This window comes from Cololabis saira, chromosome 22 (assembly GCF_033807715.1).
Source record: "Cololabis saira isolate AMF1-May2022 chromosome 22, fColSai1.1, whole genome shotgun sequence".
NCBI classification, from domain to species: domain Eukaryota; kingdom Metazoa; phylum Chordata; class Actinopteri; order Beloniformes; family Belonidae; genus Cololabis; species Cololabis saira.
The window spans coordinates 22,535,125-22,562,143 of record NC_084608.1 but is presented as its reverse complement, the minus strand read 5'-3'; the positions used below and the strand labels follow the sequence as shown (position 1 = coordinate 22,562,143).

Below are 27,019 nucleotides of genomic sequence, written 5' to 3'. Positions count from 1 at the left end.
CTGACTTGCCTTACCTTTCCTTGCCTTGGTGAGTTTTTAACAAATTGTAATTTTGAAGTATTGCTTTTTAGGAAACCATGGAGGAGTGCATTGTAATAATTGTAATTTGTAATAAAGGCTTAGTGTTACTGTCTCTGATGACTCCCAGGTTTATTGTTTTGTTTTGTTATTTGCGTGATTCCTTGGACTCAGTGCCAGTATTGAATTGAAAGGCTGCTCCTCCCCAAGTGCAAGACCAACAGACTGAGGAACTCCTTCATCCCCCGGGCCATCAAACTGTTCAACTCCTCACTGGGGGGGAGGAGGGCAAAGAAGAACTGAAGAACAGAGGGACTGTGTGGGGTCAGTCAGTGTGCAATAACTGTGCAATAACCAGGACAGTGCAATAACTTGTGCAATATTACACAACACTTTTTCTATCCATATAATTCTTTTTAAGGCACTGTTTCAGTTTAGTTTAGTTTATTTCGGTCATGACATCACAAAAAAGAATAAAAAATAAGACAAACATCAAAATAGCTTTTACAAAATTAAAAATAAAATAAAAATGACAACAAGGAAACGAATACACTGTTCGAAGAAAACCTTACAAAAAAGTTTCCTATATACAAATAACATCTAGACCGAAAAAGGTGTAGGCGGGAGCAAAGCTTATTCATTGCCCTCAAAAGGATTATTTAAAGTAATGAAATAAAAGCAAGAAGTAAGAGATAAGACTGCCAGTAAAACAAATTGCCTCCATGGGGATAACAAAGATTCCTCAAGAAATAAGAAAGAAAAAAAAAAGTGCAGTCTACATATTTCCTTCATCCTTGTATAATCAAATCAAATCACCAATTAAATGAATACACAAATCAACATAGTAAGCATCGCCACTCATTACTTTGGTATAGAGAAATCATTCTTCTTTTCAATGTTTTTTTAAATAAGGTTAAGGTTCTAATTGATTTCAAATCCCTCTCCAACTTATTCCATACATCCACCGCTGCCACTGTAGTGCATCTCAGTTTGGTGTTGGTTATGATTTTTGATTTCCTGTATATGCTCTCCCCTCTGACATTGTAATGGCTTTGTTTTAAATTAAACATGTTTTGGAAACAGTCTGGCAGCATGTTCTTGTTGATTTTGAACATAATCTGTGCAGTTTTGAAGTCCACCAGTTCATTGAATTTGAGCTCATTTGTGTCTATAAATAATTTTTGCACTGCACTTTTTATTTTGGTTTTTACCTTTTATTTCTATTTCTATTTTTATCTTTATTTTTTTAATTTTTTATCTTTTTATCTTTATAGGCCCTATGGGTGTTTGGCTTTTGGGGTGTGTTATTTGTACATGACAGTGCTGTGTGAGTGAGATGGAGATGTCAATTTCCCTGAGGGAACCTCCCAAAGGGATTAATATCTGAATCTGAATCTGAATTTCTCTCTTAGAAATAAAAAACATATAAGCATGGTTTACACATTCAGTTTAGGATTTTTACTTTCAATTAAGCCTCAAAACCTGTATTGATAAATTAACGATTGATAGGAGATTAAACCCGTCAATCATTAACTAGTGGGCGGGGCTTGTAAATCCCTGCACGTTGATTGGCTGGTTTCCCGTCGCTGCCTGTCAATCTCTCTGCACGGAGGAGGATCTGCCGTGTAGCCACCAAAGCTACACTCCCAACACAAGCGAGGCGTGAACTAAGTTCACGATTACTGTCATCTACTATCATTTCTCTGCTGTAAATCTGAGACAACGGTATGAGTGCTGCTGACTCTCCGGTAAGATCCAAACTACCGACCGACCTGCACAAAAACCCCCGCCTGCAGTGCTGGCTGCGTTAGCCGCGCCGTCGCCATCAGCTAACCTCCATGCTAACCTGTCTGTTTACCTCTGATTGTTTCAATACATACTCAGGTAGACGGTTCTGTTGATTGTTAGTGGCTGTGAGGTTTAATTTAGCTGGTTTCATATTCAGTCACATCCTGATTGCTGACTGCGCCAACTAGATAATAATCAAACTTTATTAACTATCATTGACTGGTTATTACTTTGTAACACACTAATTGACCTTTTGTGACATTTGTTTTCAATATTTATTCAGAAGATATTGATTCTGTGTATTAATGTCTTTGAATAAAAAGTAATACATATATTTAGGTCAGAAACAAATTAGACAACCCCCTACTTTCTTATTAGTTGTTTACCAGTAAAATATTTAGATTGTAGTTTTGAAGGAAATGTGAGTTGCAGTTTTTTTCACTTTTACTTTAATTTTTTGATATCAATGTACAGATTGGGGAAGGACTAATGATTTACTACTAGTACTAGTACTACTACTGCTACTAGTACTACTACTACTAGTACTAGTACTGCTATTACTACTACTGCTACTGCTACTACTGCTACTACTGCTGCTACTGCTACTACTACTACTACTGCTACTACTACTAGTACTACTACTACTACTACTACTGCTGCTACTACTAGTACTACTACTACTACTACTACTGCTGCTACTACTAGTACTACTACTACTGCTACTACTGCTGCTACTACTAGTACTACTACTACTGCTACTACTGCTGCTACTACTACTAGTACTACTACTACTACTACTACTGCTGCTACTACTAGTACTACTACTACTGCTACTACTGCTACTACTGCTACTACTACTACTAGTACTACTACTACTACTGCTACTACTGCTGCTACTACTAGTACTACTACTACTGCTACTACTGCTACTACTGCTACTACTACTAGTACTACTACTACTGCTACTACTGCTGCTACTGCTACTACTACTAGTACTACTACTACTGCTACTACTGCTACTACTGCTGCTACTGCTACTACTACTACTACTGCTACTACTACTAGTACTACTACTACTACTACTACTGCTGCTACTACTAGTACTACTACTACTGCTACTACTGCTGCTACTACTAGTACTACTACTACTGCTACTACTGCTGCTACTACTACTAGTACTACTACTACTACTACTACTGCTGCTACTACTAGTACTACTACTACTGCTACTACTGCTACTACTACTACTACTGCTACTACTGCTACTACTGCTACTACTACTACTACTGCTGCTACTACTAGTACTACTACTACTGCTACTACTACTAGTACTACTACAACTACTACTACTACTACTACTACTACTACTGCTTTCTACTGTTTCATGTTTATTTTTCAAGTTCATTTATAAAGCACTTTAAAAAAAACAACAGCTGACCAAAGTACTGGACAGTAAAATTTTACTGGTTTCATATTCAGTCACATCCTTATTGTTGCGCCAACTAGATAATAATAAAACTTTATTAACTATCCTTAACTGTTTATTACTTTCTAAGTTCTTATTTCTAACCCACTAATTGACCTTTTGTAACATTTGTTTTTAATATTTATTTTTTCAGAAGATATTGATTCTGTGTATTAATGGTTCAGTCTTTAAATAAAAAGTATTACATATATTTAGGTCAGGAACAAATTAGACAACGCACTACTTTCCTATTAGTTGTTTACCAGTAAAATATTTATATTGTAGTTTTACAGGAAATGTGGGTTTTAAATGCAGTTTTTGCCCTTTTACTTTAATTTTATAATATCAATGTACAGATTAGGGGAAGGACTAATTTACAACTCTTTTATTCAAATTCGTATCTATTTCTAGGGACCAGATGTAATTGAATAAAACAGCAGGACCAATATGTCAGTTTTGAATACAATCAAAGTCTGGTTTCCTATATGTGTGGTGTGGCACTTTGCGGGGCCTTGACTGCAGCTGTTTGTTGCATGTCTTCATGTCTCCAGGACATGCAGCTGAAACCATACAACTTACTGTCTACATATTTCCGAGTGATCACTGTCCATATGTAAACCTCTGACCTACCAGTTTTGTTGTATTTGTTTGCCTCTGAGCTGACAGCGCCTACCAATCAACCCATTAACGTCCACTTATCTGGGTTCAGGTCAGAACCACAAACTGGTAGGTTTGTGAAGTAGAGTAGTCAGTAATCCAGGTGATTGTGGAGGCATCTACATCCAATACTCCACGTTTATTATCATTAGGAGGAGATTGATATGATCTTTTTGGTACTGGAACATGGGAAGATGTCTTCCAAGGCACTGAACCTTCTCCTGGTTCAGGCTGATGTTAAAGAGGTGCTGCAGAATCCCCCATAGCTGCTCAACACCGGCTTTCAGGACTCTGGGGCTGATGCCATTTGGACCTGCAGCCTTGTCCCTGTTCAGTTTCTCCAGTTGCCTCTTTACCTGACTGTTAGAGGCAGTTAGGATGGAGAGGTGACAGGAGACCTGTGGGTCAAGGATACTGAGGTGTTCCCTGGTCAGTCAGGTGATATAATCTCTGCAGCATGTTCTGAATCTGCCTTGAGACCATCTCCCGATTTGACTTGTCCGAAACACTCCCTTGAGGGTAGGAACTAGGGTTGCCACCCGTCCCGTAAAATACGGAATTGTCCTTTATTTGAGAAAGAAATGTTGTGTCCCGTATTGAACTAATACGGGACGCGATTTGTCCCGTATTTTCATTAACGCCCCATACACACGTCTGTCACACACACATCAACACTAAATTTAGGTAATATATTAGTTTCACCTTTTAAGTTGAATTATTGAAATAAATTAACTTTTACACCATATTCTAGTTGAATTATTGAAAAAAATTAACTTTTACACCATATTCTAGTTGAATTATTGAAATAAATTAACTTTTACACCATATTCTAGTTGAATTATTGAAATAAGTTAACTTTTACACCATATTCTAGTTGAATTATTGAAATAAGTTAACTTTTACACCAAATTCTAGTTGAATTATTGAAATAAGTTAACTTTTACACCATATTCTAGTTGAATTATTGAAATAAATTAATTTTTACACCATATTCTAGTTGAATTATTGAAAAAAATTAACTTTTACACCATATTCTAGTTGAATTATTGAAAAAAATTAACTTTTACACCATATTCTAGTTGAATTATTGAAATAAATTAACTTTTACACCATATTCTTCACCTGTAGACTATATTATACATCTGGGCTGATGTGGACATACATAGAATAGGAGGCTATTCCAGTTGCTAGTATGGTTGACTGTCTGTACAGTCATGCAAGTTCAATGCTATTAAAGCACTTTAAACTTTAAATCAAAGCATTTAGTTTTTTCATATAAAATAAACACATTTTTATGCCGTTTAGAAGTTTTGGGGCTTTTTTTTGGCTCCTGCGCTGCTGAAATCGGGGTGTCCCTTATTTCTATTTCTGAAAGGTGGCAACCCTAGTAGGAACAGATGTCTACCTGATAAACAGAGAAAACCCCTTACTTAGGAGGGTAAACCGTCTTTGAAGCACCCCATACTGTGGTGGAGAGGTTTTCATGCCCCAATGATCCCAGGAGCTATGCCAACTGGGACAATTGTATGTGAAAGGGTCTCCCAAGTGGCATTGGTCCTGGGAGACGGACCAGAATAAGGGCTTTTATATGAGCTCATAGGGATAATTAAAACCGTATTGACCCATGGGGACCGGCTGGGCTCAGCCCAAACAAACAACATTGGTTTGCCCTCCTGTGGGCTCACCATCTGCAGGGTTGGGTGCAATGCAGTCTGGGCAGCAGCCAAAGACATAGTCCTCAGCACACTGGTCTTCGCTCTCCATAACTGGCTCTTGGGAGTGAGCCGACAGTTTTTCTTCCTATAAACTCTGTAATTCAGCTACATTCTGAAGAGCAATTCCACTTTTTTGTTTTTGTTTTGCTTGCAATTGGTCTGGAACAAGCTTACTTTAAATTGATCAGTCCAGAGTATGTTGTTAAAGACTTTTTACTTGTTCAATTGAAGTAGAAACGACATCTATATATAGCTCATTTGAGCCAGTTAAGAGCGTTATCCAATACAACAAACACACTAAAAAGACTTGCGCTACTGATTGTTGGGTTTGGTGTATAAGTAGCCTTGACACATGAAGACATTTCAGGCAAAGCTGTCAGTAAACTCACTTCTAACAGGTGCAGAAAAAAAACTTCCAAAATAGTTTTGGTGAAATGTTACTTACACTTTTTTATGATTTGTTAGCTATCCTGTGAGCTGTGTTTCTGGTGTTGTCTTGCAGACTATTGGGGACTTATACCTCACCCTCAGTGAAATGGGTTTCACTGAAGAGCAGATTCAGGCGGCTGTGCAGTCAGGGCACTTTTCTGTGACAGAGGCAGCTGAATGGTGAGTGGCCCTTAGGTCTCATCCTTAACACGCCTACTAAATGCTATTTTGACGTCCATCCATGTCTTTATGCAAGTTTTTTTTTTTTTTAATTTGTTCACAGGCTTTTACAGGGTCAGTATCCTCGGCACAGGTTGGTCAAAAAGTCACCGCAGCCGACTGAGACGGCTTTTTCTGCTTTCAACCCTCCCAAAGAAGGAGCGAGCACCTCCACGTCACACACACCTCCCCCTGAGAGCAGCGGTAATAATACAGAAGATGATGATGATGATGATGATGATGATAATGATAACTGAGATTTTGACTAAAAGTGGATTGAGTGCAAAATAATTTAACCAGATTTGTTTTGGTTTTTTTCTCAAATTCTGCCTTTAACAGCCAGTCCATCACTGGTCCTGAAACAACCATGCACCGAGCCCTCCCCTCCACCTCCAATTGAGTCACGGATCAAACAAGACAAGAGCGACTTTGAAGAGAAAGAAAGACAACGTGTTGCTCAGGAAGCCAGGGAGGAAAGAAGACAAAAGAAACAGGTCTGCAGTTCTGGCCAGACTGGAAATCTGGAATCTTTCAAAGAAAAAAAACTTTTAAATCAGGTGTATATCTGTAATGTCATTAGAGATTTTTTTGTCATACCTCGTCTGTTCTCCTAGGAGCGTGATATGGTGTTAAAGAGGATAGCTGAGGATCGAAAGAGTTTGCAACGAAAGGTCCAGTCCAGTTCTGCTGCAGAGCAGTCTCCTGCCTCTGGTCAAGGGCAGAAACTTGGAGGAAAGATTCAAACAAATGTAGATGACAACTGCATCCTCATGGTGAGACCAAAGAAAAAAAAAAAGATTCTCAATATCTGTGAGTTGGATGCAAATTAAATATTTTGAGTTGTTTGTGTTGCCACAGATTCGGCTGCCCTCCGGTGAGTCCATGCGCGAACGGTTCTCAGCTGATGCCCCGCTACGCAGCGTTGTGGAGCACATCACCGGGCGTCATCCCTCCCTACCCTCCTTTTCTCTCCTTCAGGGTTTCCCACGAAAACGCTTCGGAGAGGCAGAGCTTGCGTGCTCATTGCGCTCTCTGGGCCTCACACCTAATGCAGCATTGTGTATACAGACCACTCCTCAAGAGATGACTCAAGATCCGCCAAGTCCAGCAGATCCCGCATCAGCAAGTCAGAATGAACCACCTGTGTGTGTTTTGCCTCCTCAACCACAAATACCTGATCTGGAGGCGTCAGGAGGGCAGGATGCCGTTCTACCACCTCTGCTCCCCAACCAAGTGTGGGAAGAGGCTGTGAATTACGCAGGAATACCTGGAGCTGGTCCTTCACTGACTGGACCTTCTCACTTTTGGGGTAATTCTTTTGCACATTTACAAGAAATATATCTCTGCTGATGTTTTTTTCCATTACTTAAAAAAGTAGAAGAAGCTAAAAATTGTGGAAATATTTTTCCTCAGTCTGAGATCCCATGTCTGATTTTATTCAGACCCCAAAATGAAACCACCCATACTCCAAAATAAACACTGCACTTAGTCAGGTCTCCAAAAATATACTCCCCGTCTGAGGCTGGATGGTATAACAATGGTTTGATTCAGACTGACATTTATTTTTCCAAAAAATTGAATAGAATCAGACAATAATTAGTTGATTGGTGTAGCAGGTTTCCTGAAACACTCAAGTACCTTTGAACCTGAGCCGCTGTTGCCATGGAGAGCAAACCAAATCAGATATGAATCAGATTTAGAGCGCTTGGTTGTGGCTCAATGCGGTTGGTGGACCTGAAGTATAATAAGAACTAAGACTGGATATTTCATCCACAAATGCAACACCAGAATCCTAGTTTCTTATTTGTTTCGTGCTCAGGTTTACATGTTGGATTTTGAAACCACATTATTATTATTATTATTATTATTATTATTATTATTTTTAAATATCTTACTCCTGTAAGATTTTTTTTTTTCTCTCCAGTTTGCAGTTTCACAGGCTCAGTGATTTGAACAAGCTATGTGAATTAAACGATTGTAATCACTGGATGATGTTCCTCGTGTCTCACAGGGCCGGGACAAAGACTGGTTCGTGGCAATGCTGAGGATCCTGGCTTAGAAGTTGAAGAGCAACAAGAACCGGAGGGAGAACTGCCACAGATGCTAAACGGTACAGCTCCCAGCGTCTGGGACCACCACCCCTCCTCTGACCCACATTTTGATACCCCTTCACCTCCCCTTTTCTTGTTTCCGTTATTCATCCATTGAGCTTTTTTGTTTTTCATTTAAAAAATTACCTCTTTACTGTTGGAAAGCTTTTGTCCTTAATTTTCATACCGCCCATCAGATAAATGTTGTAGCTAACGGCCCCAGAAATATGTGTCATGTGGAAGAAAGATTAGGTCATACATGGGTGAATGGCTCCTTCCGTCTAACGTACAGCACATGGGGTCTGTCCTGCTGAGCTTCCTAAGTACATCAGGTGGCCAGCCAATCATGTTCAGTATTTCTGAACTCAGGATTACTGTACAGTATTTTGAATGCGTGTCAGATTCGCAGCTCTCGCAGTTGAACCTAGTCAGAGGAGACTCTACAACTTACAACCAAAAATGTTGATTAGAGGTGTGTGTGTTAATTTTTTAGTATTTTTTCTGTAAAGCCAAGCAAAACACTGGTGGTGATTTGATACCACCAAGCCTGCTTGTAGTACTATTTTGTGTTTCACACTGGTTGCATGTGAATATTTGTATGGATCACTCTTATTTCTTGTGCAATTTTCAAAGGAATCCCCAGGCTGCCTTTCTTTCCAGAAAACAGGATTCGAGAAGGATTTGAGCCCCGACACCACTGGCCCGAGCAAGGCAATCGACTCAGGTAGGTGTCCAGACATGATCAGCCAAAGGCTCATCTCGTGTATCTAATTTCCACCTCCCGGTTTCGTCCCACCAACAAACTCCCACCTCTGTCCTGGAAACCAATATCAGCTAAATGTTTTGAAGGATGTCTAATTTACAAAACCGCATTAAGATGAAAGAGTAGTACGGAGGGTTATTGGAGGAGCTATAAAAAGGATATACTGCTGTGTTTTTTTTTCAGCATCCTAAAGGTTGAAAGGGAATAGAATTTACATTGTAAATTAATTTAATATATAATTTACAAGCTCCTTCAAAACTTTTTAATGCTCATTGAGATCTAACAGAAATGGTTATGTTTCAACAAAGGAATTTACTTATCCGAAGTAAGGATGTCTCAGTTTGAGATGCGTCTGTCCTCAACTCCTCTTGTATGGTTAGTGGGAGGGGCTTCGACACAACGACAGGAGCCACGAAGAGGAGTCAGGGATGAGCAAGTCGGGAAATGACATTAGGGGAAAGTTTAAACAAATTAGATTAAAAAAGGGCTGATAGAGATGCTCGAATACTCTCTTAAATGTTTTTGAGCAGAAACACCAGCCTGACCTTGATATTACTCAAGTAAATGATTTCAGGATGAAAGAATCACTCGCCTGAGGAATGAATGGTTAGTCAAAATACTATGATTACATTGTTTTTGTGGTCATTGGGAGCCAAAATGAAAATCATGATAGACATTTAATTAATTGCACATCCCTACTTCATGGACATTCTTAAAAAAGAAAATTGCATCATTCCTCTGATTTTGAATGTAGGCTTGATCAAACTTGGGGCCAAGTGGAAGTTTCTATGACTGCAGCTCTAATTAACATTACTGTTTACTCATTGTTTGACATTTCTGGAAATTTTATTAATAATTAAAGTTTTGTATTTGTGTTTCCAAAACAATTCTGCCAAATTATACTGCATGATTCTTTATATAAAACGGTATGTTAATCCTTCTTTCCCTGCGTGTTTGGCTGAAAAATAAAGACGGCTGAAGACATTAACTGAGGGAAACAATAAATATGACCTTGATATCTGTTCTGTCACTGCTACCCCTTTTACACGTAGTAGTAAGAACCGTTTGCTTTTACACAAGCTGGTGCTGGCCAGCAGCTGGCCAGAGAGCCACGTCATCACGTTACTGTATACGTCACCACCACTCCCCGTCGTTTTCATCCCCACCCTGATCAGGAAGCTGAGAGCCAAAAGCTGTTTTAATTTCAGCTGTAGCACTGTTAATATGGCACTTTATTGAGTTTTAATATTTTTTTCAGGCGTAAAAGTAACCGTTAAGATCCCCAACCTGGGCTCAGTTTATCCAAATAACGCCTGTTAAGAAATTTGACTCGAGAGCCGGCAGCCCCGGGGCACAGCAGCTCCTCAGCCGGCTCAACCTGCGCCGTCTTCCCGGGGGAGAAACCTGCAGCTCTGTTGAGAATTACGCTGGATGAAAAAAATCATTTAGGAAGATAAATGTTGGTTTAATAGATGAAATCTATCAGTTGTAGCTACGCCTGTTAAGAAATTACGGCGTACGGCGCGCGTCGCCGCGTACATCAACGCAGAGCCTAGGGCGAGGGGGAGTATTGGGACGCACCCCAAGTGTTGCTGCTGGCTTCTCAAGCCTTTCTTGGACAGAAAAAGTTTGCGATCCAGCAAGTTGACCATTGCTGCTTCTGCTTTACATCCATTTTAACGTTAGATTTTAACAGTCTGTTAAGTTAACGGCCGTCTTCAACGCTCCGTTGTTTAAAAATGGCGCTCTCCCGTGTTTACTCCTACTTTGGTTGTTCAGTAACCCCGCCCCCAGCCCTTGACGTAAGCACGTAGCCCCCAACGTAAAGCGGTTCTTACGCCTGGCCCAGCAAAGAGTTGGGGCTGGCGTATTACCAGTTTTGAGAGCCAGGAGCTGGTGCTTAGGCTGTGTAAAACCAAAGAACTGGTTTTACTAAGTCGGCTAAGTCTGGCTCTAGCCGAGAACCAGCCCTGGAACCAGCTTGGTGTAAAAGGGTATCAGTAGGTAAATGACAATGACACTCCTGCCTCACCTGTCCTGCTGATGCTGCTGCTGTAGCATTTGTTTTCACCTGTACTTAGAAAAGGCGACATGCATGTGTGAGATACACTTGTGTCTGTGTTTCAGGGATGCTCCGGAGGAGAATCCAGCAGATGTTGAGGAGGCAGGAGGCCCGGTGGCCCCTGGAGCAGCAGGACTGGCCGCAGTGGAACGTCTTCAGAGAGCCGTGCTGCAGGACGATCGCAGCGCCTCCCAGGGACAACCCTCCCCACCTAAACGACCCTTCCGGACACCCAACGTGCCATCCTTATGTGCCTTGTCCACCCGTGCAGCTGTGCATCTCATGACTGGTAGGACACCTTGAGAGAATAATAATCATTTCTAAACCTTCCTGGGAAAACATCTGACATTCCTGTTCGTTATCGCCGTGGTGATTGTCGTCTCTCTGTCTCCCAGCTCCTAGCATGCAGTACAGCAGCAGTTTGGCCTGCCTGACTCCCGAGCTGGCGGAGCTTCTGCTCAACCACATGGCCCACGAGAGGCTGCTGCGTCCACGCACCCTGGAGCTCTTCTTTGGCTGCCCGTTGCAGAAGTTTGTCCTCAACTGTTATCCTTACTCCACCAATGAGCTCCTGCGGCAGTTGCGTGCCTTCCCAGGACTGAAGCATCTGAGTCTAGTCAACTCGCCTCTCATTACAGGTATGTTTTGCAAACCAAAATGTTGTTTGGAGGCTTTTCTTACCCCTTTAGTCAAAGTCTGCTGTTAATCTCATAACTGTTTTCTGTCCAGACTCTGGTCTAGCAGTGCTGTCCAGCCTGGTTAAACTCCAGTATCTCAACCTGGCCTCCTGTAGCAAACTGACTGACTCCTGTCTGCAGCATATCACAGGTGGGACTTTAGCTAAACTCACTGCATGGTTGAAAAAGCCTCAGAATTATTTATGATAAGGAACATATTATGTAACACCACTTGAAGAGGGTTTACAATTATGTGCAGGAACTAGGGATGGGCGGTATGGACTAAAAAATGTATCACGATAATTTCTGGCATTTATCCCGATAACGATAAAAATGACGATTAAAAAAAATACCAATTCAACTCCATCTTTGTAACTATAAATCTATCTCGCTCTCAGATCCGCCATGTTTGTTACACAAAAACGTATCAACGGGAATTTATCTTTCTTTCTTTCTTTCTTTCTTTCTTTCTTTTTGCCTCATTTCTTTCTTTCTTTCTTTTTGCCTCATTTCTTTCATTCTTTCTTTTTGCCTCATTTCTTTCATTCTTTCTTTTTGCCTCATTTCTTTCTTTCTTTCTTTTTGCCTCATTTCTTTCATTCTTTCTTTTTGCCTCATTTCTTTCATTCTTTCTTTTTGCCTCATTTCTTTCATTCTTTTTTTCAGGCTCATTTCATTCTTTCTTTCTTTCTTTCTTTCTTTCTTTCTTTCTTTCTTTCTTTCTTTCTTTCTTTCTTTCTTTCTTTCTTTCTTTCTTTCTTTCTTTCTTTCTTTCTTTCTTTCTTTCTTTCTTTCTTTCTTTCTTTCTTTCTTTCTTTCTTTCTTTCTTTCTTTCAGGCTCATTTCCTTCCTTCCTTCCTTCCTTCCTTCCTTCCTTCCTTCCTTCCTTCCTTCCTTCACGTACGTTGTGCGTGGATTTAACACAGAACCATAAATCATCTTTACACAAAAACGTCATCAACGGGAATTTATCATTTTTACCGTGAGATGACAAATTCTTATCGTGAGGAATTTTTTTGACGGTTTATCATGAACGGTAAAATATCGCCCATCCCTAGCAGGAACATCTCAAAACAGGCTGTTCTAAAGTATTTAACACACCTTCTTCTGATGCCTTCCAGGTTTGAAGAGCCTGCATTTCCTCTCGCTGGATCAGACCAAAGTGACGGATGCTGGGATGGTGCCGTACCTGCAGTCGGCTCCCCCCTGCCTCTCTCAGCTCAGCCTGAACCAGACGGCGGTGACCGAGGCCACACTGGCAGTGCTCCCCAGCTGCGTGCCACAGCTGCGACTTCTCAGCATCAAGCAGACTAAGGTACTTCAGCATGACCCTAACCATGATTTCTGTCTTGATAACAGCCGGCAGGAAAGCTGTGGGTAAACATTGCTGCTTGTCGTTGTGTCAGGTTAATGATGTGACGGCCCTGGCGGAAATGTCCAGTCTGCAGACTCTGAATCTGGATCGGACAGGTGTGACGGAGAGTTCTCTGGAGAAAATCGCTACTCACCCTGCTCTGTCCACTCTCAGTTTGGCGGGAATACCTGTGACAGATGGCAACCGTACCCTACAGATTATCTCAGGTTTGTAAAAAAGGAAGGTTGGTGTACTGTTAAAAAAATTATTTACCTGGAGGAAATGAAAACATGTGAAGTCTGTTCTGAATTTGAGTGTTTGCTTCCTTTCCAGGTCTAAAGTTGAGTCATCTCACCCTCCCCGGACGCCACACTGTGACAGACAGCGGGCTGTTGTTCCTGTGTCGGCTGTCGCTGCTGTCAGAGCTGGACCTGACGGACTACACACACGTCACGGACCAGGGAGTCAGCCAGATCTCCACCATGACCAGGTCTTTTCCGCACCACGTGAGCCTCTTACAACAGCCATCCATGATCACAACAAGGATACTGACAGGAGTTTTGTGTGCACCACCTGCAGGCTTAAGAAGCTGTCACTGAGCAACACTCAAGTGACGGATGCAGGGCTCCCTTCTCTGCATGGCCTGCAAGACCTGCAGGAGTTATGTTTGGACCGGACGGCAGTCACCAGTCAAGGAGTGGCCCAACTGATCACCTGTCTGCCGCACCTGCAGGTAATTTTATCATTAATAAGGGCCGTATCTGAAATCGCATACTGATTTTGCCAAAATGTAGTATGTAGTATGCAGTATGCGAACAAAAGATAACAACCATAGGAGGAAATTAGATTTTAAACATCCGTTTGCACGCACCACTTTAAAACAAATGTGTATTTCAGTATGTGGTGTAAAATTATGGAACTCCTTAACAACTGATTTAAAGGATTGTAAAAATATTCACCAGTTCAAGAAATTGTATAAAGACCACACAATTAGACAATATGAATTTAACGGGTAAAATATATTTTGTTGTTTTTGTTTTTATATTGTTGGTGAGTTAGTGTGTATGTTTTCTTATTTTTTAGTTTTGTTTTTTCATTATTTTTATTTTTTTTTGGTATTATATAAGTAGTGATTGTTGAACAGAATGACAGACCATCTTCATATGAATTGTTTTATTTTTTTTGAGAAAGGGGCTTGGTATATAAGGCTTTCTTCTTCTTGCCCCTTTTCCATCATGGAATGGAACATATGTGAACTATTTCCATGATATGGAATAAATAAAAATGAAATGAAATGAAAAAGCAAAATCTGCAGTACGCGAAAAATACCCGGATGTCATACTGATTTGAAAAAAATCCACAGCATGCATCAGAGCAGTCTACCTCGCCTACTATGTCCCAGAATGCAATGCGCTCTTTGACCGAACAGCACTTTTTTTTTTACAAGCTTTATTGAGAAAATACAAAACAGCGGTGACTGGACAGCACAATTTTGTAATGGCGGAAAGGATATTATTTTGATATATTTAATATGATATTAATGATATATATATATATATAATATTTTGCTATTATTTTTATTATGTTTTTTTTTTTTTAAACATATATTTATTGATTTTTGTAATATAGTAACATTCAACAACACTTATAACATCAAAACAAATGGCAGTATGTAAAATAAATAAATTACTACACATTTGTACCAAATATTAATAATTAATGAATTCAGAAGTGGGGAAAAAAAATAAAAAATATATTAAACAGAGTACTGTCTGATGTGGATGTACCATGGAGATATTAAAGATACATTTATGTAGCCAGACAAATTGTTCTACATAATAATAATAAAGGAAGGAAAAAATAAATAAATAAATAAAAATGTCTAACTTCCAGCCTTCCTGAGAACCAATGCGGTGTTATTCCATTGTCCTATTTTTCCACTGTCCCCTCTATGTCACCAACTCTCAAAAGGTCCAAAAACATTTTCCAAATTTCATAAAATTCAGACGCTTTCTTTCTGATAATATAGGTCAATTTCTCAAAAGCAAGTGCTGAAGTTAAGTTGTTTAGCCAGAGAGTAAAAGAGGGGCAACCAACATTCTTCCAGCTTAATGCAATACAACGTTTGGCCTGTAATAAACATACAGTAGGTCAACCATTTTTCTTTCTTTACAAGATAGACCACAGTTATCAGGATAGATGCCTAAAATGCACAGCTTAGGGCATAAAGGTACAGGGGATGCCGTAATTTGAGATTTTTTATTATGTTTTATACCAAGTACGTAGAGGTACACTAAATAAAAACCCAAACATATGTAGCTTAATAAAATAAAATGAAATTCAATAGACTGATATGTTCATTTTAATACATTTATTAAAATTGTGAGGCTCTGATGAACAGACAGAGCAGCAGCTGCTTCTGGGGCTCCAGTAAAAACATGAAGCTTCACTTTATATTCAGACAAACTAATGTTGCAGCTACAACTGTTAGATTTCATCTATTAAACCAACATTCATCTTCCTAAATGATTTATTTCAGCCAGCGGTAATTCTCCACAGAGCTGCAGGTCAGTTCATTGGATCACTTTCTCCCCGGGACGACGGCGCGGGTTGACCCGGCGATCACGTCTGTACTTCGGCCGTGAGCTGCTGCTGCTCCGAGCCGGCGGCTCTTCTCATCCCCGAAAACATCCCAGCAAATTTCTTAACAGGCGTTATTTGGATAAACTGAGCCCAGGTTGGGGATCTTAACGGTTACTTTTACACCTGGAAAAAATATTAAAACTTAATAAAGTGGCATATTAACAGCGCTACAGCGGAAATTAAAACAGCTTTTAGCTCTCGGCTTCCGCTGTCGTTTTGCACGTGCAAAATGCATTCTGGGATACTTGGCTGCTACTGCTGAAGCGGCGTACTGAATTGTTCATTTAGTAGGCAGTTTACAGTACATACTGATGTAGTATGTTAGTATGCGATTTCGGATACAGCCATGGTGAATTAGCTCTTTTGTCAGGGGCTCAGAACACATTTCTTAATTTTAGTAATAGTTACAAAGGTATGTTTTCTTTTTTATTGAAGTATAATTATGCTGATTATGAACCCGTAAAGGGTGTTCTTGCTCTTTAAAATTGTTTCTAGTTATCTGCTTAATGACGGAGGAATGACTCATCTGCCGTCCACTCTTAAGTGGATTTGGATTAGTCATTTTGATCTGAGACTAGCAGCCTTGTGAACCCTCTGGCCATGACTAAAGTACCAGGATGAATCCAAGTACACACAGTATGAGCCTTAAAAGCTGAACATTTCAGATTACCAGTATTTTTCTGTCACTGGGTCATCTGAGTTGTCTCAGTAATTTTCCTCCATAATGCGAACACTCAGTTCAGTCAGCTGAGAACACAGAGGGCCTTTTCGAAAACGCCCAGTAATCAAAAGTACTAGATATTTTTGATTTAAAAATGTGATATTTATAAACTTTTTGTCTCCAAATTTAAAATTAACTATCTTTTATACCAGGGTTTCCGCAGGGTTTTAAAAAGTATTAAAAGGTGATAAATGAAAATTGCCAAATTTAAGGCCATTAAAAGTGTTAAATTCACTCAGAGGTATTTTTTTTTTTTAAATTGGTATTATTTTTTACCTGATGGGTTTAATTTATACAAGTAGCAATGATGCAGTCAGTTATCTTTTTTTTAATTAATTTATTGTGTGCACATGCACTGATGTGTTTGAAATCAGGATTTCCGCAGGGTTTTAAAAAGTATTAAAAGGTGATAAATGAAAATTGCCAAATTTAAGGCCATTAAAAGTGTTAAATTCACTGTCAGAGGTATTATTTTTTTTTTAAAATTGGTATTATTTTTTACCTTTTACATTTTAAGCAGTCTATTTTATTGTCATTCACAAAGTGAAATAAATGTGAAACATCTGGTCAACATCAATGAGTCTATAAATCTGTTCTGTATAGTGTTCTATAGTTCAAAATCTGTATTAATGTTAAAAGGTCCGTGATTAACACTTAATGTTGTGACAGTTTTTAAAAAAAAAAATCTGAAGGTAATGAAAAAGGTATTAAATTGGTATTAAATTTAACATAAGGATTGCTGTATAAATCCTGTATACATATCTGTGCTTCATTGTGAATGTTTAGTAAACTGTTTTAAGGGAAAATTAAGGAATTTGTGAATTATAATCTCTTGTTTTCTAGGTGTTGGGACTAGCCAGCACTCGGGTGGGAGACACAGTAGTGAGGAAGGGTCTGGTGAGCTGCCATCAGCTTGTTAAACTCAATCTCAGCCGCACACGGATCACAGACAACGGTGAAGTTAAACTCAAATCTTCATTCAATTATTTTTGCTGCAGCAAAGTTGATGTCCAATTTATACTGTTTTTTTACACCCCTACAGGCCTGAAGTACTTGAAAGACATGCCTCTTGCTCAAATAAACCTGGATGGGACTGGAGTGAGTTTGATGGGCATTGCAAATCTCCTGACTTCGACCAACATTAGCAGCATCCGGGCTAGTAATACTCATACCATTCCACTTGACGAGGTCTCCGACGAGGAGTGGGAAGCTCAGTGAGCATCGACACCCGTTTGGGGCGCATGAACTCTCGACTGCTGCTGTGCTTTTAGCCCCTGGAACATGCTGCCACCCAATTAACCTGGAAACATCAGTGTAACACTCCTACTTGCAGTTTCAAATGCAGCTAGTGCCACTAATCTGACAATCACGCATGCTAAGTTAGAACCTTAAGCGGGAGCTTTGTGTTTAAAGAACTACAATGTTTACATCCAGCTTAGAGAATTTCTCAGTATTTTCTTGCATAAACTGCAGTCTAATGTTCACCTTCAATGTTTAATGTATTATTTGAACACCTAGTTTTTCAAATAACTGGCCCATTATCTTCTGGCACTAATACAAGAACAATACTGAAAGATACCAAAAGATCTAGGAAAGTATGAAAATGAATATTAACATGTGGCATTTGAAGACTGTTCTAGTAATCACTGCTACCTGCATTTGAAATACATCTTTGCAATTGTGAGTCATTGGCTTTGATATTAGAATCAGTGCATGTAGTTAACACTCCTGCGGGTTCATTAAGTGTCAAGCTGGAGGCTGATCTTTACTTGATTTGAGGCAGAGATCTGCACTTTGCTTTTGTGACGTTAGGCAAACACTGATTAAGTGTTTCAGTTTGAACAGCTAGTAGCTGCTAGTTTTTCATTTCAACCTTGAGCGGTGATGTACTCCCATCAAGTTTTGTCAAGTGACAATGCCTTTTTTTGGGGAGGGCAGTAGAGCCATTTTCAGCCAGTCTGGGTGAGTGACGGTGTCGTGGCTACAAACGTATCTATGCAGCCACAGGGTGCAGGAGACAGAACCCAAAGAAACTTCTTTGAATCACTTCAGCATTTTTCCTTGTTTACAGAGCTGTATAGTTTATTTTCCCTAAAAGCTTTTAACTTTTGGATACAGACACCATGCTCGCAAAAGTTAATAAAAGTTCAATTTAAGTGTACTGTTTGTTTATTCTGACAAACCTTTATTGCATTACATTGTTAAATAAGGCAGAACTGCTTTGTTTCTCTTTAAACACAGAAAAAAAAAAAATCAACTTTTAAATATCATGAAATGACCTAAAAGCTGCTGCATTCGTGTTGAGATTAAACAAAACATCTGAGGGGGAAAAGAAAAAAAAAAAAAATTCAATGAAGACAGCACACTGGAATGCATTCCACAATGCACCGAGATGCTTCAGGTGAGTCAGCCAATCAGAGCGCAGCTTGAAGTAATGGGATTGGGTCGGGCTTCAGCACTGTCAAACCAAGATGGAAAAACAGAACATATACGGACAAGTCCAATGGGATGCATAAGAGTGTTTCAGTTGTTGCTGGGACATTTACTGCTCATCCTGTCAGAAGACTGCAGGTCCTTGATGAGGGTGAAGGAGTGGCTCAGTAAGACGCAGGTTAGATATCATGCACCTGCTGCTTTTCAATCTTTGATTTCAAGTGCTCCTTGTATGCCAGGATGTCCTTGTTCCACTTTTTGATGGTTTGACTCTCACACACCCATATCTCCTGAGCCACCTGACAGAACAAAATTAGATTAAAGAAAGCTACAACCAGTTTCGGGAATCCCTGCCAATCATACATTAAATTGATCTTAGGGCTGTGCGATTAATCGATTTTAAATCTAGATCGGATTTATTAATCACAATCGATGTTAAAAAAAAAAGGAAAATCGGAAAATCTATTTTTTTCCTTTTTTGCAGCTGGCTGCATTACAGACAGAGCTCGTCTAGTCATCTTTGTTTGGTCAAAAAAATTGTAAATGTTGTCACTTTACTAAACTCAAGGAGGATTTACAGTATTTCTCAATTGCACTTCATTCCCTATAGGGAAATTTGTTTGCTATTTTTCTTTAAAAATAAAGATAAAATATTTGAAACAATTTATTCCATTGTCTTTTGTAGTTTTACCAAAAAAATAAATAAATCGAAAATTGGGTTTTCAGAGAGAAAAAAAAATGAAAAATAAATAAATAAATAAAAAATAAAAAAAATAAAAAAATCGGGATTTTATTTTTGTCCAAAATCGCCCAGCCCTAATTGATCTGCTGGATTTTTCCACCAAATACATACCTGCTGAATTAGCCTGAAGTCGTGGCTAACTAGCATCATTCCACCATCAAACTCATTGATTGCATCTGCCAGTGCATCAATAGTCTCAATATCCAGATGATTGGTAGGCTCGTCAAGGAAGAGCATGTGAGGGTTCTGCCATGCCAGCCAGGCAAAACACACCCGGCATTTCTGACCATCTGACAAGTTCCTGATTGGGCTGACCTGTAATGGTTTTCAGGTGTTATTTCAAGATATGTTTCCAGGGGGAAGAAAAATAGATTAAAAAGTGTTTGGTGGGTGCATCTTTCATACCTGCTGTTTTCCTGTCAGTCCGTAGCGACCGATGATCTTCCTCATCTCCTCCTTCTCTTTGATCTCAGGGTAACACTTCATCATGTACTCCAAAGGAGACAAGTCAAGCTCCAACTGCTCTGTCAGGTGCTGTAAAATGAGATAGGTGGGGTAAGTAGTTTAAAACAAGCTGTCAAAAGAAAAAAAATCAACAATGCCAGCAGCAGGCTGAATCTTACCTGATGATATCTGCCAATCTTAACATGAGAATGTTTGCGGATCATGCCATCGGTAGGGAGGAGCTAAAGGGAGGAAAGAGGAAAGCCTTAATACAAATATATTTGGAAGTTGTTTGATATTGCAGGGTTTCCACGGGGTTTTAAAAAGTGATAAATGAAAATTGCCAAATTTAAGGCCATTAAAAGTGTTAAATTCACTGTCAGAGGTATTATTTTTTTTAAATTGGTATTATTTTTTACATTTTAATCGGTCTATTTTATTGTCATTCACAAAGTTAAATAAATGTGAAACATCTGGTCAACATCAATGAGTCTATAAATCTGTTCTGTATAGTGTTCTATAGTTCAAAATCTGTATTAATGTTAAAAGGTTCGTGATTAACACTTAATGTTGTGACAGTTTTTAAAAAAAATCTGAAGGTAGTGAAAAAGGTATTAAATTGGTATTAAATTTAACATAAGGATTGCTGTATAAACCCTGTAATGGCTAAAGAGAGTGCACATACCTCTCCCATTAGCAGCTTCAGGAGGGTGGATTTCCCCGCTCCGTTGGGTCCTACCAGAGCCACCCGAGTATCCAAGTCAATACCAAACTCAAGGTCGTTATATATGTTGGGCTGGGGGAATAAAATAAGAAACCAGTGAGGGGTCTTTACACAAAATAAAAGTCAGTGAGAAGAGGGGTTCTTTGCATATAAACTACTCTTACCAAGTTGTCGCTGTACTTGAAGCTCACATTCTGAACCATGATAACAGGAGGAGGAATCTTCCCACAGGGAGGAAAATAAAATGACAGAGTCTGGAAGAAACAGGAATATATGTTAAATGAACAACTGACAAGTCAAAACAAAAGTTCAATTAATCTTTTTTTTTTTTTTTTTAAATAAAAAAAACATCCCACACACTTTCTAGCGCATCAGTAAACCACTATGTACCTTGTCATTCACAACTTTTTCAGTCAAGCCTGATGCCACCATCTTCTGCAGCGTCTTTTCTTTGCTCTGTGCCTGTCGGGCCAACTTTGCAGAGCCGTGACCAAACCTGGCTATGTAATTCTGGAGGAGAGAAAAAAGTATGAAACACTTTCGTGGTTTAATCCTCTACCACGATTCTCCAGTTGTGTGAAATAAAAGACAATTCCCTATGTGTCATTTACCTTCATGTGTGTTATCTGGTCCTGCTCCCAGTTGAAGCGCTTCATCTGGTTTTCTTCCAGCTCCTCTCTGGTCTTCACATACTGGTCATAGTTACCCTTAACGAAATTAGATTTGCATGGTCATCCAACAGCCATGATATAACTGGCAACAGCCCAATCCCAGTTTCCTTCTTTAGCAGTATTAAATCACCTTGTGCCTTGGGGCACTGAGCATCTTATTTTTGCAGTCCTTACCGTGTAGTATTTCAGTTTTCTCTGATGCAGGTGGATGATGTTGGTGCACACACCATTCAAGAAGTCTTGAGAATGTGAGATGAGCACCAGGATTCGTTTGAACCTGTCAAGAACCAGCGAGTAGATCAGTTTGCGTCTCTATGCATCAGGGATATTGTTTGGACTGTCAAAGAAATCATGCAGGCTGCTAACTTACGACTTGAGCTCCTCCTCTAGCCACACACACGCATCCAGGTCCAAGTGGTTAGTTGGCTCATCGAGCAACAGCATGAATGGCTTGATGAATAGAGCTCTAAAAAAAGTAAAAATTATAGCACTTAAAATTTAGTGAATGTAATTTTGATGATATTGTTATATGTGCATTCGTGTCTGGCTTTGAAATAAATAAAAGCAGAAAAAATTGTTTGCTTATTACTTTCAGACAATTCAGCCTTTAGTCTGTACCTGGCCAGCGCGACGCGCATCCTCCATCCACCACTAAAGTCCTTCATTTTCTTCTGCTGCATGGCAGCGCTGAAACCCAAACCATGGAGAATCCGAGAGGCGCGCACCTCGGCCTTGTCTGCATCCAGCTCCTCCAGACGCTCGTACAGCTCCATCAACTTCTCACACTCAGCTTTGAAAGGGTACAATAAATTTGAATTACTTTCAGTTTTGGTCATACCAGCAACAACTTTATATGCAGACTCAAACGTTTGCGTCAATCCAGGGCTAACATTTAGCTGATTTTGTAGTACATTAATCTTAAAACTCTACATAACCTCTCATACTTCTCTACTTGCACTCTCATTTAAGAGCAATGTAGCACTTAATTCTTACTACAGGTTTCAGACTATACTGAGCCTTAAATGTTCCCTTAATTTTGATTGCTTCTGATTAAAAACCTCTGCTGAATTACTTATTTTAGATTGTCCTGGCTTTTGTTCGTCTCATCTGTGTTGCTGCCATTACTCAACTTCCCTCATCTGATTGGCATTACACAATCCAACTTACAGTCTTCATGAGCGAGCCTCTCTGCCTCCTTCTCCAGCATTATCCTCTGCTCATCCACTTCCATGACACACATTAGAGCCGTCTTGTCGCTGGGGGGCATCTCCCGGGTTAAGTGGTAAATATCGATGTGCTCCGGAATGGGAATCTCACGATGTCCAATGGCACACAACAACATTGACTTTCCTGGCAGAAGAAAGGATACAGATCTATTTTATGTGTTGAAATACTCGATGGTAACAGAAAAAAAAATGTTTTGTGTGTGCGCATCTGTCAGGAGATTCAAACATAAAAGTAGACAGTTACCTGTCCCATTAAGACCAATGAGGCCGTAGCGTCTGCCTGAGTTGAGCTCCAGGCTGGTGTCTGCTAGCAGTTCTTGGCCGTGGAAGGTAAGGGACAGGCTTGCGACATGGACATCCGTGCTGTTGGGGTGGGAAGCCAGAACACCAGTCACTGCTCGTGCCTCCGTCTTCTTCAACTCGAACTCATCCAGCTCCTTTGTCAAACTAGCAACACCTTTTACCAAAAGAGAAGTCTGCAGTCAGATGTCAACTTTATACATTTTTTATTTGCAAAATAGACAGACGGCTTATACATGTTGCTCTACAATTTGTAAACATTAAGTTCAACATCTACACATAGAAGAAAGAATTTTTTTTTTAAAAAGACAAAAGAAAAAGGGAAAGAAGGAAAAAATAAAAGTAACCTAGAATTTAAATAACATGGCATCCTTGCAAAAGCACTTACATTCTCCCAGCACTCATACAGGTGTGTGTAGATATATATGATAATAGGCAACTGTCAACTCCCAAAAGAGGGAAAACGATAGTGATAGTTAAAGAATAACCATAACAGTGGTATAATAGGATATACATTTGCCCCATGTACCCCATCTTTCATCTATGTTTTCATGTGGCCATCAGGTAAATACACAACTCAACCCCAGCCACTATAGTACGGTACATTTCGTGCGCCTTATATTACATATACACATGTGCTTTGGTGCTTGTGTTGTTCTCTCAGATGTAAGTGGCTTTGGATAAAAGCTCCCAGACCCCTGAGGTTTATCTGGATCTGGTTTGTTGTGTGTCCCAAGAACCAGAACCAAGCAAGATGAGGCAGCGTTCAGTTATTCTGCTCCTCACCGGTGGAACAAACTTCCTGTAGACCTGAGGTCTGCTCCAACTGTAGATCCTTTAAATCAGGCCTAAAAACATTACTGTTTACTGAAGCATACTCTTAAATTAAATACTTACCTGCTGTACTCTGCTGCCCTTACTTTTTAACAACTTGTGCTTTTTATCAATTTACCTCTTTTCTTATCATTTATTTGTTATTTACTGTTTAATTGTGTCTTGCCGCTTTTAATTTGATGTAAAGCACTTTGAATTACCTTGTGTTATACAAATAAACTTGCCTTGCCTTACATCTAGTAAGCTGCATGCACTTTTAGACGTAGCTTTCTTATATAAAAAGGGACATTTATATCTATCTTCTAGCACTGGCTGACAGCACCGGTGTCCAACTGGACCCTCCCATGCGATTTTGTGCTTGTGTTCTCTCAGATGTAACTCTTTGGATAAAAGCGCCTGCTAAATGCCAGCAGTGGTGGACAGTAATGGAGTAAATTTACTTGAGTACTGTACTTAAGTACATATCCAGAGGATTTGTACTTTACTTGAGTATTAGATTTCTTTGGTACTTATTACTCTTACTTGAATACATTTCCAAGACAAATATTTTTACTTTTACTCAAGTAAATTTCTAGGAAGGCTGAAAAGTACTCGTTACTTTCAGGTCTGCTCTTTTTTCTTCTTCCCTAAAATCCTATTGGACACAAGCTGTTTTTGTCAAAGGAGGAGACCTATCACAGTGCACGCTCTCCACTGGGACGTACGTAAAGCAGAAATACGTCAAGCCTCCTCAAAACGATACCGCCAAAGTAGCCTGCGTTTGTCAAGACAGAGCCGCAACAAGTCAAGACATAGCAGAGACAAAGCAGAGATGTAGTTTTTTGTAAAGCAGTGGTCTTTGAGGGGGATCCAGGCTTAGTTGGATGGTGCAGGTTCATTTGGTTTCAGTTCATGATTGTTAATAAACTCTGCATCATCTGCTGTCCTCTTATGATCCCATTCATTTGATTTGTTTTTGGTGTTTCTGCAGGTTTTATATAACATTGTGGTTCTAAAAGCATCACATCAGTGCAGCTGGTTTCAAAGAAGAAAGAAAAAATATAGTAATTTATTGATGTGGAAAATAAGAAATTTACTCTTACTTAAAGTAAATTTAAAAGCATTTACTTTTGGATACTTAAGTACCTTTAAAAGCAAGTACTTTTCTACTCTTACTCGAGTAATATTTTGACTGAGCTTCTTTTACTTGTAACAGAGTAAATTTTGACCAGTAGTATTTGTACTCTTACTCAAGTACTGGCAGTACTGGAGTTGAGGGGGGATGAGGGGGGATGGCATCGCCCCTGAAATAAAAATGGTCAAAATCATCTGTAAAACTGCCATCCCCCCTTCCCATCCCTTATGTCATTTCATCAATGAATGTGGTTTTACTGCTATTTCAACCAACCTAGAGTCATCACCAGAAAAATAACACCAGAAAAATAACACCAGAAAAATAACTTGACAAATTTCACCTGTTTCAAGTAAATTTTCACTTAAAATAAGTAGGAAAATCTGCCAGTGGGACAAGATTTATCTTCTCATTACAAGCAAAAAAATGTTGTTCCACTGGCAGATTTTTCTACTTATTTTAAGAGAAAATCTACTTGAAACAGGTGAAAATTTTTTGTTTTTTCCAGTGATGAGTCTTGTTTTAAGTGTAATGAGATTATTTTTACTAAAATGAGACATTTTAACTAGAAATAAGACAAATATTCTTGTTAAGATTTTGAGTTTTTGCAGTGATCCATTTTACTTATCCTGTGAAGCACAGAGTCATATTGATAAGTTCAGAAAACTTATTATCATTATGTTTTTTAATTGTTGTGTTTTGATGTAAGCCCAGTGGATATTTAAAGCTTACAGAAGGCTGCATTTAACTGCTGCTATGTCATTCCTGCAGTATTTCTGCAGGTGTTTTGGTCAGTGCTATTATTTGTATTATATTATTTGTAATCAGCACAAATGATCTGTCCCCATATGATAAAATCCACCATCCCCCCTGATTTCTTTTTACAACTAGAGTACTGAGTACTGGGGTCGAGTACTCTGTCCACCTCTGAATGCCAGTAGTAGTAACATCTCACCATTGCTTTCTGCTCCATTTCTCTGGCTCTCCGGCTGCTCGGTCTGTTCAGTCTCCTCGGTTCCGTCGTCAGTCTTCTTGGTGCGCTGACGGTTTTTGGCAGCCTCCTTCTTCTTTGCCGCTTTCTTTTTAGCCAAATCTGACGGCATGGTTTCACCAGAGCTTCTGAAAAACACGAGAAATTAAAACACAAGGTGTCAGGAATGAGATCATCAACAACAGATGGGTCTCGGATTACTAAATGCGAGGCTACAATTGTTTTATACATCGGAAGTAAAACGAGGTTAAGATGACTAACCACTTACATAAAGGAAAAAACCCAAACCACGTTTGCCGGTAATCTGCCTCAGCCACGGTCGATAAAAACCACGCTTCACAACACAAAACTGATGACTGTAGTCCCACTCTGACATTGATATCAGAAAATCCCCCCAATAATGTAATAATGTGTATTATTTTACAGATTCACCTGCTTACACGTGTACCGGTAAAGCCTGATTTATGGTTCTGCGTTACATCGACGCAGAGACTACGGCGTACGGCGCGCGTCGCCGCGTACCCTACGCCGTAGCCTCTGCGTCGATTTTAGAGCATTAATGCGTTTTCCCCTCGACCGTTTATTCTCACACCACGGCGAGAACCGTTAAAACGACGGTTTTTTACGTTGAAATAGCCACTTTACAAGACGAAAAAGGTGAAATAATCTCAACGAGGAGCCGGTTTAAGGGTGAAGCTAGATAGGCCCGGCATGCTAAGGCTAATTTCCCGCGAGGCCCGGCTCGGTCTAACTCACAGTTAACGGCTGTTTCTAGCGCCCGTGGTTCTGGTAACGACGGCCGAAGTGAATTAACCATTCAAGACGGAGCTGTCAGACACCGGTTATGACATTTTTTACCTTAAAATCAGACCAGTTGTCTCCGGAGCACACTGACGACTCGTGCCCACTTTTTGCCGGGTGGATGTAGCCGCCTGCCGTGCC

At 39.6% G+C, this 27,019-nt stretch overlaps 3 protein-coding genes across 3 annotated transcripts in view; 1 reads left to right on the top strand and 2 right to left on the bottom strand.

The window, feature by feature from the left end:
* The window catches only part of acbd5a (acyl-CoA binding domain containing 5a), a 171,144-nt gene extending 165,314 nt beyond the window's left edge, over positions 1-5,830 (bottom strand). The window contains exon 1 of the mRNA XM_061713923.1: positions 5,819-5,830. The gene's annotated coding sequence lies outside the window, so the exon portion shown is untranslated. The remainder of the gene's footprint in view (positions 1-5,818) is intronic.
* On the top strand, positions 1,632-18,757 carry si:ch73-173p19.1 (uncharacterized). Its single transcript, XM_061713920.1, has 17 exons — positions 1,632-1,766; positions 6,146-6,252; positions 6,356-6,495; positions 6,631-6,785; positions 6,906-7,064; positions 7,150-7,600; positions 8,303-8,401; positions 9,015-9,105; positions 11,272-11,495; positions 11,602-11,844; positions 11,936-12,034; positions 13,005-13,198; positions 13,290-13,464; positions 13,571-13,727; positions 13,817-13,970; positions 17,445-17,556; positions 17,644-18,757. The coding sequence occupies exons 1-17, from the start codon at positions 1,746-1,748 to the stop codon at positions 17,817-17,819; spliced, it is 2,757 nt and encodes a 918-aa protein (XP_061569904.1). The 5' UTR covers positions 1,632-1,745; the 3' UTR covers positions 17,820-18,757.
* Positions 18,748-27,019, bottom strand: LOC133423652 (ATP-binding cassette sub-family F member 2). The gene is made up of 15 exons (XM_061713921.1): positions 26,936-27,019; positions 26,042-26,205; positions 23,086-23,298; positions 22,783-22,965; positions 22,234-22,405; positions 21,986-22,081; positions 21,790-21,892; positions 21,556-21,651; positions 21,335-21,454; positions 21,109-21,198; positions 20,906-21,016; positions 20,400-20,462; positions 20,182-20,310; positions 19,888-20,091; positions 18,748-19,333 (listed from the first exon to the last, which is right to left on the bottom strand). Exons 2-15 carry the CDS (start codon positions 26,187-26,189, stop codon positions 19,214-19,216), a joined length of 1,848 nt encoding a protein of 615 aa, XP_061569905.1. The 5' UTR covers positions 26,190-26,205; positions 26,936-27,019; the 3' UTR covers positions 18,748-19,213.